General features: G+C 40.4%; 1 protein-coding gene across 2 annotated transcripts in view; it reads right to left on the bottom strand.

Moving 5' to 3' along the window:
* The window catches only part of ASTN1 (astrotactin 1), a 361,917-nt gene that overhangs the window by 213,328 nt on the left and 135,854 nt on the right, over positions 1-12,735 (bottom strand). Inside the window, exons 3-5 of one of the 2 annotated variants that reach the window (XM_060774412.2) lie at positions 7,949-8,342; positions 5,135-5,308; positions 2,919-3,026 (exon numbers count right to left, since the gene is read on the bottom strand). In XM_060774412.2, the coding sequence (XP_060630395.2) occupies positions 2,919-3,026; positions 5,135-5,308; positions 7,949-8,342 (676 nt within the window). The remainder of the gene's footprint in view (positions 1-2,918; positions 3,027-5,134; positions 5,309-7,948; positions 8,343-12,735) is intronic. The other variant, XM_060774413.2, reaches the window with a different exon arrangement.

Here is a 12,735-nt window from a genome sequence, read left to right as displayed (position 1 = left end):
TAAAGTTATTCATGAAACCTTACTATTGTAACCAACTAAGTTTGTGCTTCTAGTGAAGAAACATTGAATCGGTTATACTCTAATAAAACTTGTTACTGTTCTTTTTACAAGCCTTGCCTCTGTTACCTTTACTTCTAAGCCAAACAGCCTACAAAAGAAGAAAGGTCAAATCAAGAACCAAATTAGAGCTACACTATCAAATGAATAAATACTTCTGCAAATAAAAGTCCCTTTATAAACCAGCTCCTAAGCTGATATTGATCATTGCCCGGCTTTCCTCACAAATTTGGTGGCAGTAATTTTACGCTCCTTCACAGTGACGGAGGTTTCCTTATTAATGGGAGTGGGGGTAAAAGGGCTAAAGGGGAATGAAAGGCAAAGATTTGAAAATAAAAATAAAAATAAAAAATATTAAAAAGAGAGGGAAATAGGGAAAATGGTAGAAAAAGTGTGTGTGTGTGTGTGTGTGTGTGTGTGTGTATATATATGGCCAAAAAAAAGAAGGAAAAATAAAAAATGAAAAAAAAGGAAATAAAAAAAACAATCTTCTTATTGACTTCCAAATGCTTATCCTGAGCTAAATTAAACGAGTGGTGCTTAGATGAAACATTTCTAAGAATACAGGAATGCTAATGGAAGTTAAAAGAATCCCAGTATGGCTTGGTAGATTTGGAGGTGTAATAAACAAATCATTGACTGAAAGAGCACTCAGTATTATCAGTAATATTATAAGAGGCATGTGTGAAACATAAATGTATTACTCCAAAGTAGAAGTCAATCCTTTACATATTTAATTCATGCCCTTCCCTGTCCTTTCCATGGGCTGGTTTCTCCATGACAACTAGTTCCTTGACACAGTAAAGTCAGGTGCCTCAGGGATATGCAACATGCAAGGAGACAAGACAGGGCTTGGGTTTCAAAGACCTCATCGAGACAGCTCATGCAGAGAGAAATCTATCATAGAAATGTGTTTATTGGTCTGGAAAAGATGATGGATTGTGTCAGCTCTGCTGGGAGCCCTTCTTCAAGGCAAGGCTTCAAATAATGTAGATTTCACATTCTGATTTTTTTCCCTTACATCTACATTTATCCAGAGCACTGGTTTTCAAACTTTCTTCCTTGAGGAAACTCTTTCCAGATCAAATCATGCACTGAGAAAAAAAAATGAAGGGCAAAACACCAGCTTAAGCTCAATGGTGTTTTGGTGAAGAACAGAAAGCATGGGAAAGATGTGTCATCAATCAACTGTTAGTATTGCTGGAAAGAAAATTTGAAGGGATGGCCTAACGGAGTGAGGAGACATTTCATAACCACAAATCCTGTCATGTGAGGGAGATTAGAGTAGCAGGAAGTGGGTGATTACACTATGTAACAAAATTTGGATAATTTTCTGTTCCTGGTTTGAAAGTGTTATTCCCTATTTAAGTGTGCTTTGAAAGCAGTTGTTATACTACAGAAACTTAGTTTTTTTGGCCACCACAAACTATATATTTTTTTTAATATTAAATTTTTATTGGTTTGCATTTACAATAAATATGAAGTGGACATAGAGATATAGACGAGACAAAGCAACATACATGTCAAAATGACATACAAGCCTAGCTACACAATAATCTACTACTGGATACCAGAGACATACATGAATAGTCAAGGACAGACACATAGTGCCCCAAAAAATACCCTCCCTTCCCACCCCTATAAAAAGGAACCGACTTCCCCTCATCTAGTCATTCACAATGTCACTTCTCCTAACATAGGAGGCAATCTGTACTATTATTGTAGTCCTTCTCTCCTCATTTCTTCAGGTATATTCATACTATCTTGTTTAAAACCATATATATTATTTCTTAAGACTTTATCTCTTTTTCGTAGTATTCTAAATGTTACATTCATTAAATTGCAATTCCTATTCTTCGATATTACATTCACTTTAGTTCTTTCGCATTTATTACAACCCTTCCTATAATAGCCTTTGTCCGATCAAGTGTTTCCATATCTTTCATTTTCGATATAGTTTTTAAGTAGACTCCAATCCGTCATCTCAGTGTCTTTTCCAGTGCTTTGTCTTAGCCAAAAGGTCAGCCACAAACTATATTGAATTGGTTGAGATTCTATGAGAGATATTCATTGAAAAACTATAGCAAAATATGCTGCAGGATGTCCTGCAACATCAAATTTTTGCAGTTTGACAAACTTTTTCTGTATTTTTATGATATATCCAATTAGTAAATGACATTTAAAACCCAGGAACAAAAATCATGTTACATAGTGTTATTATTTCCGTGAGGCATGTGCAGAGTGTCAGGCCTGCAATGACCACATAAGAGGAAAACTTGACCTCTAAGCACTATCTTGAAAATTACATCTTGTTGCAGTAAGTCATAGCAGGACCAAGTGTGTGTGTGTTGAAGAAAAACCTTATGGTGTTAATTATTATGTACAGCTGGTAATGTAGGTCAACCAGCAAGCTTGGACCACACACAATGGGGTACATCTGTATGGGTTGTTTAGAATACAGTGGTGGGTGTGGGTGTTGGAAAGCTTTTTCTCCAAGGAGATATATGTTCAAAGGCTTTGCTCTGGGGAGCAACATGGAGAAGCTACTCTGAAGGAGGCTATGGTGGAATAGCTATTCACTCAAGGTTTATTTTTGCTCTCTCATTTGATGTAAGATGAAGATGCCTTATTTTGTGTTACTTACAAAGAGTATGTAAGTTTCTTGCATTGTTTGATTTTTGTATAAATTGCAAGATTATGTTTCATCTCTGCTGAGTAAAGAGTAAAGATTTTTCTGTTCATTTTTCCTCTTTTCTGTGAGTCTATTGCATTTAGGCAATGGGTAAAATCCATGCTGTGCAACACATCTTCCCCTTGGGAGCCTTGCCCAGTGCAACTGCTATTGCTTTACTATCACTTACCTCTGCTGCGGCGCCTGCTTCGCGATGGATCTGTGTAAAATGTCAGCTGGGGATCGTTGTCTGCCTCTGTCCCAGAATCCCCTTCAGGGTTCAGAAATGCAGAGCCAGCTATGCATTTGAAAAAGCAGAAACAAAATGATTGCTAACATTACTTTTGAGAAATAATACAAACTTTTTTTTTACAATTGCATATTGCATATTTTTGCTTCAATTAGCCACAGTTTCCCACTGAAATTACAGACTGAACTTTACTGGTTTTTTCCCCAGACTTTATTTGATGGTTTTTGGCCTACCAGGCTCCACATTAAACAGAGTTCCATGTTCTAGTTCACTTCATAGTTTTTTAAAAACAAAGGTATTGGGAGACTAGTTGAGAAGAGCTGTTTATGCTTTCCCCCTGTCACTTTACAGCTCAAAATCTTCCCTCGAAAGCTGCTTTTCACCTAAGAAGGAAAAGATATGGTAGCATTCCATGCCCTCTCCATATTTTCCCATGTAGGAGAAAGGTCAAATGGGAGAAAGAGATTTGGAGATGGAAAATACTCCTGACCCAAAAGATAGGTGGGCATGTTAAGAGACCCTTCACATACAACTTCCACAAGTTGCTTAGAGTTAAAATAAAACACAGAAAAGAAAAACTCATTCACTTTGACATGTAGGTTAAGCCTTAGGCTTCCAAGAGGAAAGGCAAAGCAAAGGGGAAAAGTTCAGTTACAATAGGCTATGAGACATGCCTGAATATATTAGAGGAAGAGGAAGCTGAGATGTAGATACATTCAGGATATTACAACAAGCTCTGAGTACACAGAGGCCGCAATTAGAAGCAGAATCTAATATGTCTGCATTGCACTGTCACTACTTCTGCTTAATGAAATAACTTTATAATCTTATGGTAAATAGCATTCGGCATCACTACGTAGGCCTAAGGGTCTGGCAAACTGACAACATAAACCCAATGGTCCTAATTAGCGGAGACAAAATTATCCAGTCCTTATCTCTACGTCGATACCCTCAAATTTCATCTCTTGATGAAATATAGTGTCAGCCAGGGAGCTGGTTCATGTTACTTCATCCAAGTATTTATTGGGTTTTCCTTTAAAACAATATAATGAAATTGGTCACTATGATTTCACATCTATATAAATAAAAATGTAAGGTTCATTTGTGGGATTAACAGAATTCAAAAACCACTGGATGAATTGACACCAAATTTGGACACAAGACACCTAATAACCCAATGTATGTCATTCATTAAAAAATGATTTTGTCATTTGGGAGTTGTAGTTCCTGGGATTTATATTTCACCTACAATCAAAGAGCATTCTGAACCCCACCAATGATGGAATTGAACCAAACTTGGCACACAGTTCTCCCATGACCTACAGAAAATACTGGAAGGTTTTGCCAAAACGTGAACACTGGTGGAGTTTGGGGAAAATAGAATCTTGACATTTGGGAGTTGTAGCTGCTGGGATTAATAGTTCACCTACAATCACAGAACATTCTGAACCCCATCAACGATAGAACTGGGCCAAATCTCCCACACAGAACCCCCATGTGAGCCACAGCAACGTGTGGCAGGGGACGGCTAGTTTACAGATAGAATACTTCTACAGTATTCCCTCGCTATTTCACGGATTGCTTTACGCAGACATTTAAGCAGAAAAAAAAATCAAATATGAAGGTTGACATTGGCTAGAAAACAATACATGTAAAAAGAACCTGGGAGTCTTAGGCTCCTTCCTCATTGAACTGGATTATATGGCAGTGTGGACTCAGATAATCCAGTTCAAAGCGGATATTATGGATTATCTACCTTGATATTCTGAGTTATATGGCTGTGTGGATGGGTCCTTAGTAGACCACAAGCTGAACATATCAACAGTGTGATGCAACAGTTCAAAATGTCAATATATTTCTAGATTGCAGATTGCATAAATAAGAGTATAATATTTTTCTCAATAACTACAAGCCACAAAACACAAACGGTACCCCCATATTATAGACAGGATATCCCTGAATGTCAGGTGCTGGTGACAAACAAAAGGGGAGCAGCGTTGCTTTCAACCCTTCAAAACCAAACCTGGACTAAGCTATCCAATCTCTTGATGGTGATTGGAAGAACCTCTGGTTGGCCCCCACAGTCTCTTCTCTGGATTCAAACCCAGGAAATCCCCCCTCCCCATTATCCAAAAGGAAGTTATTCCAGGTGGTACCTCGAGACTTGTTATTGATCCGCTTGCGCTGGCTACTGGAAGTATGAGAGAGCAGTGTAGCCTGTTGATGGTTGGAGTCCACAGGGCTGGTGGCGATGATATTATCCTTGTACTTGTTCATCAAGGACAGCTTGGCATTGTCACTTCCTGAACAGGAAGAATTTAAGGCAAAAACTTTGAGAAAAGGAGACAAAAAACGAGAATGGGAAAGAGAAAGGGGAGTAGGGAAGAAAGAGAAAATATTCATTTCCAGCTATCCAAGTAATCATCTTAAGATAATCTCTAGGAGCAGTGAAGCTCGAAACAGGAGTTCAGATCCCAATACTGTAATTAGTCATTATATGATCAAAGTAGTTTTCTACACACAGCTCAGTACCAACTCCTTGAGCTGACCAATTCAAAAGGATCATTGGATAGCTAAAAGGAACTCCCTGAAAGAATTCAATAAAATCTTAACAAAACATGGATTGCTAAAGATACTGTTGCAGACCGTACTCACAATTTTCCCACTGCTCATGGTCAAAGTAGGCACTTTATTATTTCTTCTTGGGCTTATAGAGCTTTGTGCATAGGTGCTTGTTTTTTCCCATTAATAACTATGATGTGATGGGCAGACTAAAACTATGTTGTATAGGAGAGGGCTCAAACTGCTTTTCCCTGGAGACTAGGACTCAAGGAAATATTACAAGAAAGGAGATGCCACTTGAAGATTAGGAAGAACTTCCTGACTGTAAGAGCTGTTGAACAGTGGACCTCTCTGTCTCAAAGTCTGGTTGGGATTTCTTCCTTGGAGGTTTTTAAACAGAGACTGGATGGTAGTGCTTTGATTGTGCTTAGAAACCTTCAAGAGGGATCTCAAAACCTGGTTTTTCCATTGCACTTTTGGAGAGTAGGCATACAACCATGTACAGTTGCTCCCGCTCAACGTTTTTGTTCCCAGAGTATATTTCCCCCCACTTGTATGAAGGCCTATTTTTATGACCCAGTTTCTTTATGAGCTTCTCCTCACAAATAATCTACTCCATTCCTATCTCATCCTGAGTTTTAGTATTTTATTTTGCACATGCTGCCCGCTCATTGTCACTGTAATTGTGAATGATTTTGTTTTACATTTTATATTGTTTACTATATTCATATGCTTTATGTATTTCACTGTGTTGTTGTTGTGTTTTGTTTTTATTTTATTGTAAAATGCTGTTGGGCTTGACCTCATGTAAACCGTCCCGAGACGGTTGCGGGCTATTAAATAAAGATTATTATTATTATTATTATTATTATTATTATTATTGCGTAGGAGCCCCCGGTGGTGCAGTGCGTTAAAGCCCTGTGCCAGCAGGACTGAAGACCGACAGGTCGCAGGTTCGAATCCGGGGAGAGGTGGATGAGCTCCCTCTATCAACTCCAGCTCCTCATGTGGGGACATGAGAGAAGCCTCCCACAAGGATGATAAAAACATCAAATCATCCCCTAGGCAACATCCTTGCAGACGGCCAATTCTCTCACACCAGAAGTGACTTGCAGTTTCTCAAGATGCTCCTGACATGACAAAAAAAATATTTTTGGATGACAGATGGTTGGATTAGATGGCCCATGTGGTCTCTTCCAACTCTATGATTCTATGTGATGCACTTTGCCATGCCTGCAATTCAGAATGGGAGGAAATCTTTCAAATAATTCAGGGTCACTTTGATAGCTGTCAAATATATGCAAACTTTGATAACTGTTAATACTTTGCCAAACTGCACATTTAGCTAATAACCCAAATTATCTTACTCTAAGTGCTATTTTAGTGAGATTCCTGTCTAAAAATGAGAGAGTACATGTCACAATAAATTTGTGTAGCCATTTCTGAGCTTTATGTTTGGTTGTGACATTGAGGCATGATATAGAGAGAATGAAGGAGATGACTTATAAGGGTGCATGACCATAATTCAAGTCTGATACTGTAGAATGAAGTGAGAGATTTAGGATTTTAAAAACCTGGATACTAATGACTGTGGCGCAGCTGGATGGGAGTCAGCAGCATTAAGATCACCAAGTTTTAACTAGTTTTAATTAGTTCCTCTTTTAACCATTACATGTAGCCCGCCCATTGACACTGTGTTTGTGTTTATTGTAATTTTATATTGTTATGTATTCACATGTTTTATGTAATTATGATGTTGTTGTTTATTGTTCGCGTTTTCGGTTTGTGTTTTGAGTTTCTCTTTATTGTAATTGTTGTTTGAGCTTGGCCTCATGTAAGCCGTTCTGAGTCCACATCAGGGAGATGGTGGCGGGGTATAAATAAAGTTATTATTATTATTACTGACTGAAAGGTCATGAGTTCAAAGCCAGCCTGGGTCGGAGTGAGTGTCCAAACAATTTGTGTAGGTTGCTTTCGACCTTTGCACCCCAAAAGACAGTTGCATCTGTCAAGTAGGAAATTTAGGTACCGCCTATGTGGGGAGGCTAATTTAACTAATTTATGATGCCATAAAAACCTCCAGCAAGCCTGCAAAGAATGAGGAAGTACTCCATCAGTGTCACAAATGGATGGTGAAGCAACAGCTCCCCTGGTGGCCAGAATACCCTCATGAAAAATTGGAATGTTAAATTGTTTCTGTGTTTGTCTATATATGTTGTGTGTCTATGGCATTGAATGTATATGTACACTGTAATCTGCTCTGAGTCCCCTGTGGGATGAGAAGGGTGGAATATAAATACTGTAAATAAATAACAAAAAATATAGCAACAATATGCCAAGTGAAAGAATCCAACCTATCACATCATAATGCTGTAGGGAGTTACACAGAGATTGAGACTACGCCTCACCTGGCGTGAGATCCATGCCTGACTTCTCATTGCAGCCCTGCAGTGAGTCCAGCGTTCTGGTGACCTGGCTGGCAAAGTCCTCACCACCATTCATGCACTCCCGCTGAAGGTGGTGGCGCAAGTCGGTGATGTCATACTCATAGCCATCCAGGATGGGGGTCTCTCGGATGCTCAGAGTCCCACTGGAGTTATGGCCCTGCACGCGAGCATTACGCAAGCTCTCACGGCCATGCCCCCCAATCAGCACTGAAGGGATGTAGTGAATCTCATTGGCTGCCTCAGCACTGGCGCTCTTCTGAGGTTGGGGAACTCGGCGGCGCTTGCACCAACGCCGGCGGGTGTAGAGGATCATCACCAGGCACAAGATGGAAAGCAGCAACGCGATCATGCCCCCCTATGGAAATCAAAATGAAATGAGCTCAAACTACCTAAAGAAAAGGCATAAAACAATGTCAGAACAGTCAAAAGTTTTGTCTTATACACAACTTCTCTCATGATGTGACTTCCAATTTTAATCCCAACAGACATGCGAAATCAATGGAACTTAAAAGGAGATGATTTCATTTCATTTTAATGGCTTTACTCTTCTTGGGACAAAAATTGGATTTGTCCAAGAGGGTATGACTTGGAATTTGACACTCAAGTAATGCCACCTCTTATAAAAGAGACAGATTTTATTATACAAGTTTTCAAAGAAAAATATGGATGTCATTAGCTGTGGAAAATTCAGGTTAAGGTAATGAGAACAGCCCAAAACATGACATCTTTTATAGCAGCCAGCACATCTTTATGAAATGCATAATGCCAACAGACAAGTTTATACTCCTCCTCCAGACTGACATAAATGCTTGTGCCAACATATCATAGACTTACTATAAAAATATAATTATATTTGTGGCTGTTACTTTTAAAATCAAATGTTCAGTGAACTTTTATGCTATTTCCCCCCACATCTGAACTGTATTGATGAACTCAAAGTTAAAATCTAATAACTTCTTTAAGAAAAAACAAACAGAAATCACAACAGGGCTCATGAAAGTTCTGCATCAATAGAGAGCAGGATTTTAATAATCAGCATACCACCACTATATATATCTTAGTTTAATGGAATCTGAACACTACTGGAGCCAGGATGCACAGCATCACTGTAACAGATGGGGGTGGCGCTTGTCAGCAGTCCCCATTAATTTCAAAGGTGGCTGAGCAGCAAAAGCCTCCTGCTGGGCTGTTCACTGTGTCTCCAGTGCTGCTAGAGAGTGGGTTTTCAAGAAAGCAGATGTATAATTAGCACTAAAAATACAAGTAGAATGGCTGGATATCTGGCCTGGAATCCTGTTGATACCCTATGGCTGGCATTAGGCTTGTGCACGGCTCCATTTTAGCCATTTTCCTTCCGTTTCTTTGGCTTGTTTGGCCATGTTTTTTTCACATGAAACATCCCATGTGGCTGATGGGCTTGACTTCTTCCTTTCTATTCAGGAGTATGCAGCACATTCTTCCTTAACCCCATTCCTCAAACCCAGGCTCTCTTGAAAGGGAGAAAGGAAAGGGTCCCAGGAAGGGTGCTTCCTTAACCTTTGTGACTTTTAAAGAGAGAATAAGCAGGATACAAACAGGTAAATAAATAATCATTGTGCAAATCCCATTGAACACACGAGTCTCCTCCAGTTGGAGCTACCAAGACTCCTTGGAGTCTCCCACCTTTCCTTCCCCATTTCCTGGCTGCCTGTTAGGAGAGGCAAATGATCTGGACTGGTCTTTGATGTGGGAAAAGATAGAGGAACTCATCAACTCCCCATTTGCCACTCTTCTTATTTAACTCCTTTCTCTCCCCTTCTTATATGCCCTCCCCATAGCCCTTCCCATGAGTTGTACTACACTCCCATCATCCACAGTAGGAACCAAAGGGTCGACCCATCCATCAATCTGGAGCATGCAAAACCGCAAGTCCTCCCAGATCTCCTCAGAAGGCAGAGAGCAAAGAAAAAGTGGTCTCAGAGTGCATTCCTCACAAGATCTCTTCCACTGTTCTTCACAATCTCTCCTTCCCCCACGTACTTTTGGAGGAGAAAAACCAGTGGACCCCTTTTCCTTCCCCAACCCAGCACCCTCCCAAAGCAATCTGGATGGTGACTTCCATGCCGTGATGGGAATTGCATTCCAAAACATTGGGAATTCCTTGAAAAGGTGTGGTCAACCTGACTTTTCCTCAAAAGGGAAATAAGGTTGGGAACCCTCTTCTCCTCAATCCAGCCCAAACTCCTGGATTTCCCAACTGTGCAAAACCCTGTGCAAGAAGGAATGGAGCATGCCAAGAGGCAGATAAAGAAATGAAGGGAGGGAGAGATAAGGAAAGAAAAGGAGAATGAAGAAAGGAGGAAGAGAGATAGGGAGGATGAAAGAGAAGGAGGAAGAGAGGAAGGAAGACAGAAAGATTGAATGAGAGAGAGGGAGAAAGGGAGATAAAAAAGAAAGAAAAGAAGAAAAAAGAAAGGAGGAAGAGAGAGGGGAATAAAAGGGAGAGAGAAAGAAAAGACAAAAGTGAGAGAGAAAGGAGGAGGGAGGAAAGAAAGAGAGAAGAGAGCAAAAGACAAAGAGGGAAGAAAGAGAGAGATGAGGAAGAAGGGAAGGAGGAAGAAAGGGACAGCTAGAGAGAGGGGGGAGAGAGACTTAGATGCCAGGGAATTGGAAAAGGAGGCATCTCCCTTCTGTAGCACTCTCTGGATGGGGATCAGGCCGAGGAAAGGAGACCCCCCAGCCCCCATAAAGCCCCCCTCTTTTAAATCCTTGGAACTCCCTTTCCCCTCTTCTCCTGGCTCAGACCCTGCTTACCACAAGGAAAGGAAAGGGTCCGAGGAAGGGTGCTTCCATAACCACTTTCCTCAAACCCAGCCTCTCTTGAAGGGAAAAAGGAAAGGGTCCCAGGAAGAGTGCTTCCTTAACACCTTTTCGCAAACCCAGGTTCCTTTGAAAGGAAGAAAGGGAAGGGTCCGAGGAATGGCAAGGGGAGCTTTGTAAGTTCCCCACTACCACCAATTGGATGGATCTTCCAGGATCTTTTGGCTGCCTAGCCAAAAACAGATTTTTTTATTAGCCGATTTTCGGGAGCCTCCCAAAAACAGATCTGGGTACCCAAAGAAATTTGGATACCAAAAATGGACCACCCTCCAGCTGAACCAAACAGGGATGCCCCCTTTCTCCAGCCCTAGAGGTGGAAGATTTAATCAACCTTTCTTGGTGACTGTTGTGCTACCATATAAAAAAGGCAACTGCTAGTACAGAACACCAACAAGACTGCTTATTTCAATACCCTAATATATAGAGGCAGCTGCTAACACAAATCTAGTACATCTGCACACAATTCAAAGGAAGTCCTACACATATTTCTATTTCAACATATTCTCAGTGCCCCACTTCAAATTTTATTTTGTGAATGGGTAGCATCTGCATCTAGAAATATGAGAATGAGAGACAGATGCTAGCCTTCTGCTTTACATTACTGTGAAAGGGACACTTCTGACCAAACCAGTCTTATGTAGGCACAACTAAAGCTGCGTCATGGTCAAAGTCTTGCCATGCAGCACTAAAGGAAATTAACCTGCTAGAATAGTGTGAAAAAGTCAAAGAGCATCCATCTAGTTGTCTAGGCAGAAAGCTTGCCACTCAAACATGCACACATGCACACTATCCAAATGTAGGAAAAAATGGTTCTGGATAGGCAAGACAAATATACAAACAGTGAAAGGCAATGGGGGCTTCACAAACAATTTTGCAGCTTCACAAATGTCTACCTGGAAAAAGCAAACTAGAGACATGTTGGCATGAGAAAGAGCTGTAGTCTGAGAAGATTTTCTTTCCTTTAAATCTCGAAAGCCAAGCAATAGAAATATATAGAAACAAATGGGAATAACAGCCAACTAACAATTTCATGTCTATTCTTGGCTGTGCCCCCCCCCCCCCCCCCACTCCAACCTGCTTCCTTTATATGCAATGGGCAAGCTTGATCAAATACAATAATAACCATTATACCCTCTATTATGAGCATGGAAAACATTAAGTGAGAGCTACTACATGTGCAACAAAAGCTTCAGTTGGAATGTATTTTCTAATGGTTATTATATTTCTAGCTCTCCACTCTCATCCTGTGGAGCTCAGCCTAATAAGAAAAGAATGCTCCTGTCCTTCCTGGAGGAAAATAAAATTCCAACAAATAAAGCTGAAGAAAGGCAGGCTTGAACACTGAGATCCAAATATGGTTCTGTCACTGTTACAGCCTCAAAGTCTTTGACATTCATGCAATTTTTGCAGGTCTCCATAGCAGCATACTAGAAAAAGAAAAACACATCAGATACAAACTGAGAGAGAATTTGGAAAAAATTTTGAAAGCTGGTCAAACGATTGACCTCCAAAATGCACTCATTAGCCATGAGGATAGCTAACAACTACTGACAGAAGAAAAATGGTGGTCCTGGCTGAGCATATGAGGGCAGTGGCAACAAAGACAGCCCATGCAGTGCATTGGCAGCCTCTCTCTCAAACCTTGGACTTAATGTAGGCGGGGGAATGGGGACTGTGAGAAGTACGTCATGAATATTAGGGGGTGGGGATGATCTCTTCACAGCTTAAAGGATTTTTAGGGTATGTTAACTGAGATTAGAAGGGAAAGTACTTCCTCCAGTCCTAATTAATATCTTGAAGGACCCAGAGGGAGGCAAAATATTAGGGTCAAAAGATTCCCACACAGTCCTGGATACTATTTGCTTTGAGGATTCAACTTTCATCATTTG

Source organism: Anolis sagrei, chromosome 4, assembly GCF_037176765.1.
Source record: "Anolis sagrei isolate rAnoSag1 chromosome 4, rAnoSag1.mat, whole genome shotgun sequence".
NCBI classification, from domain to species: domain Eukaryota; kingdom Metazoa; phylum Chordata; class Lepidosauria; order Squamata; family Dactyloidae; genus Anolis; species Anolis sagrei.
Note: the sequence above shows the minus strand (reverse complement) of the source record. Positions and strands in the feature narration are given on the sequence as shown.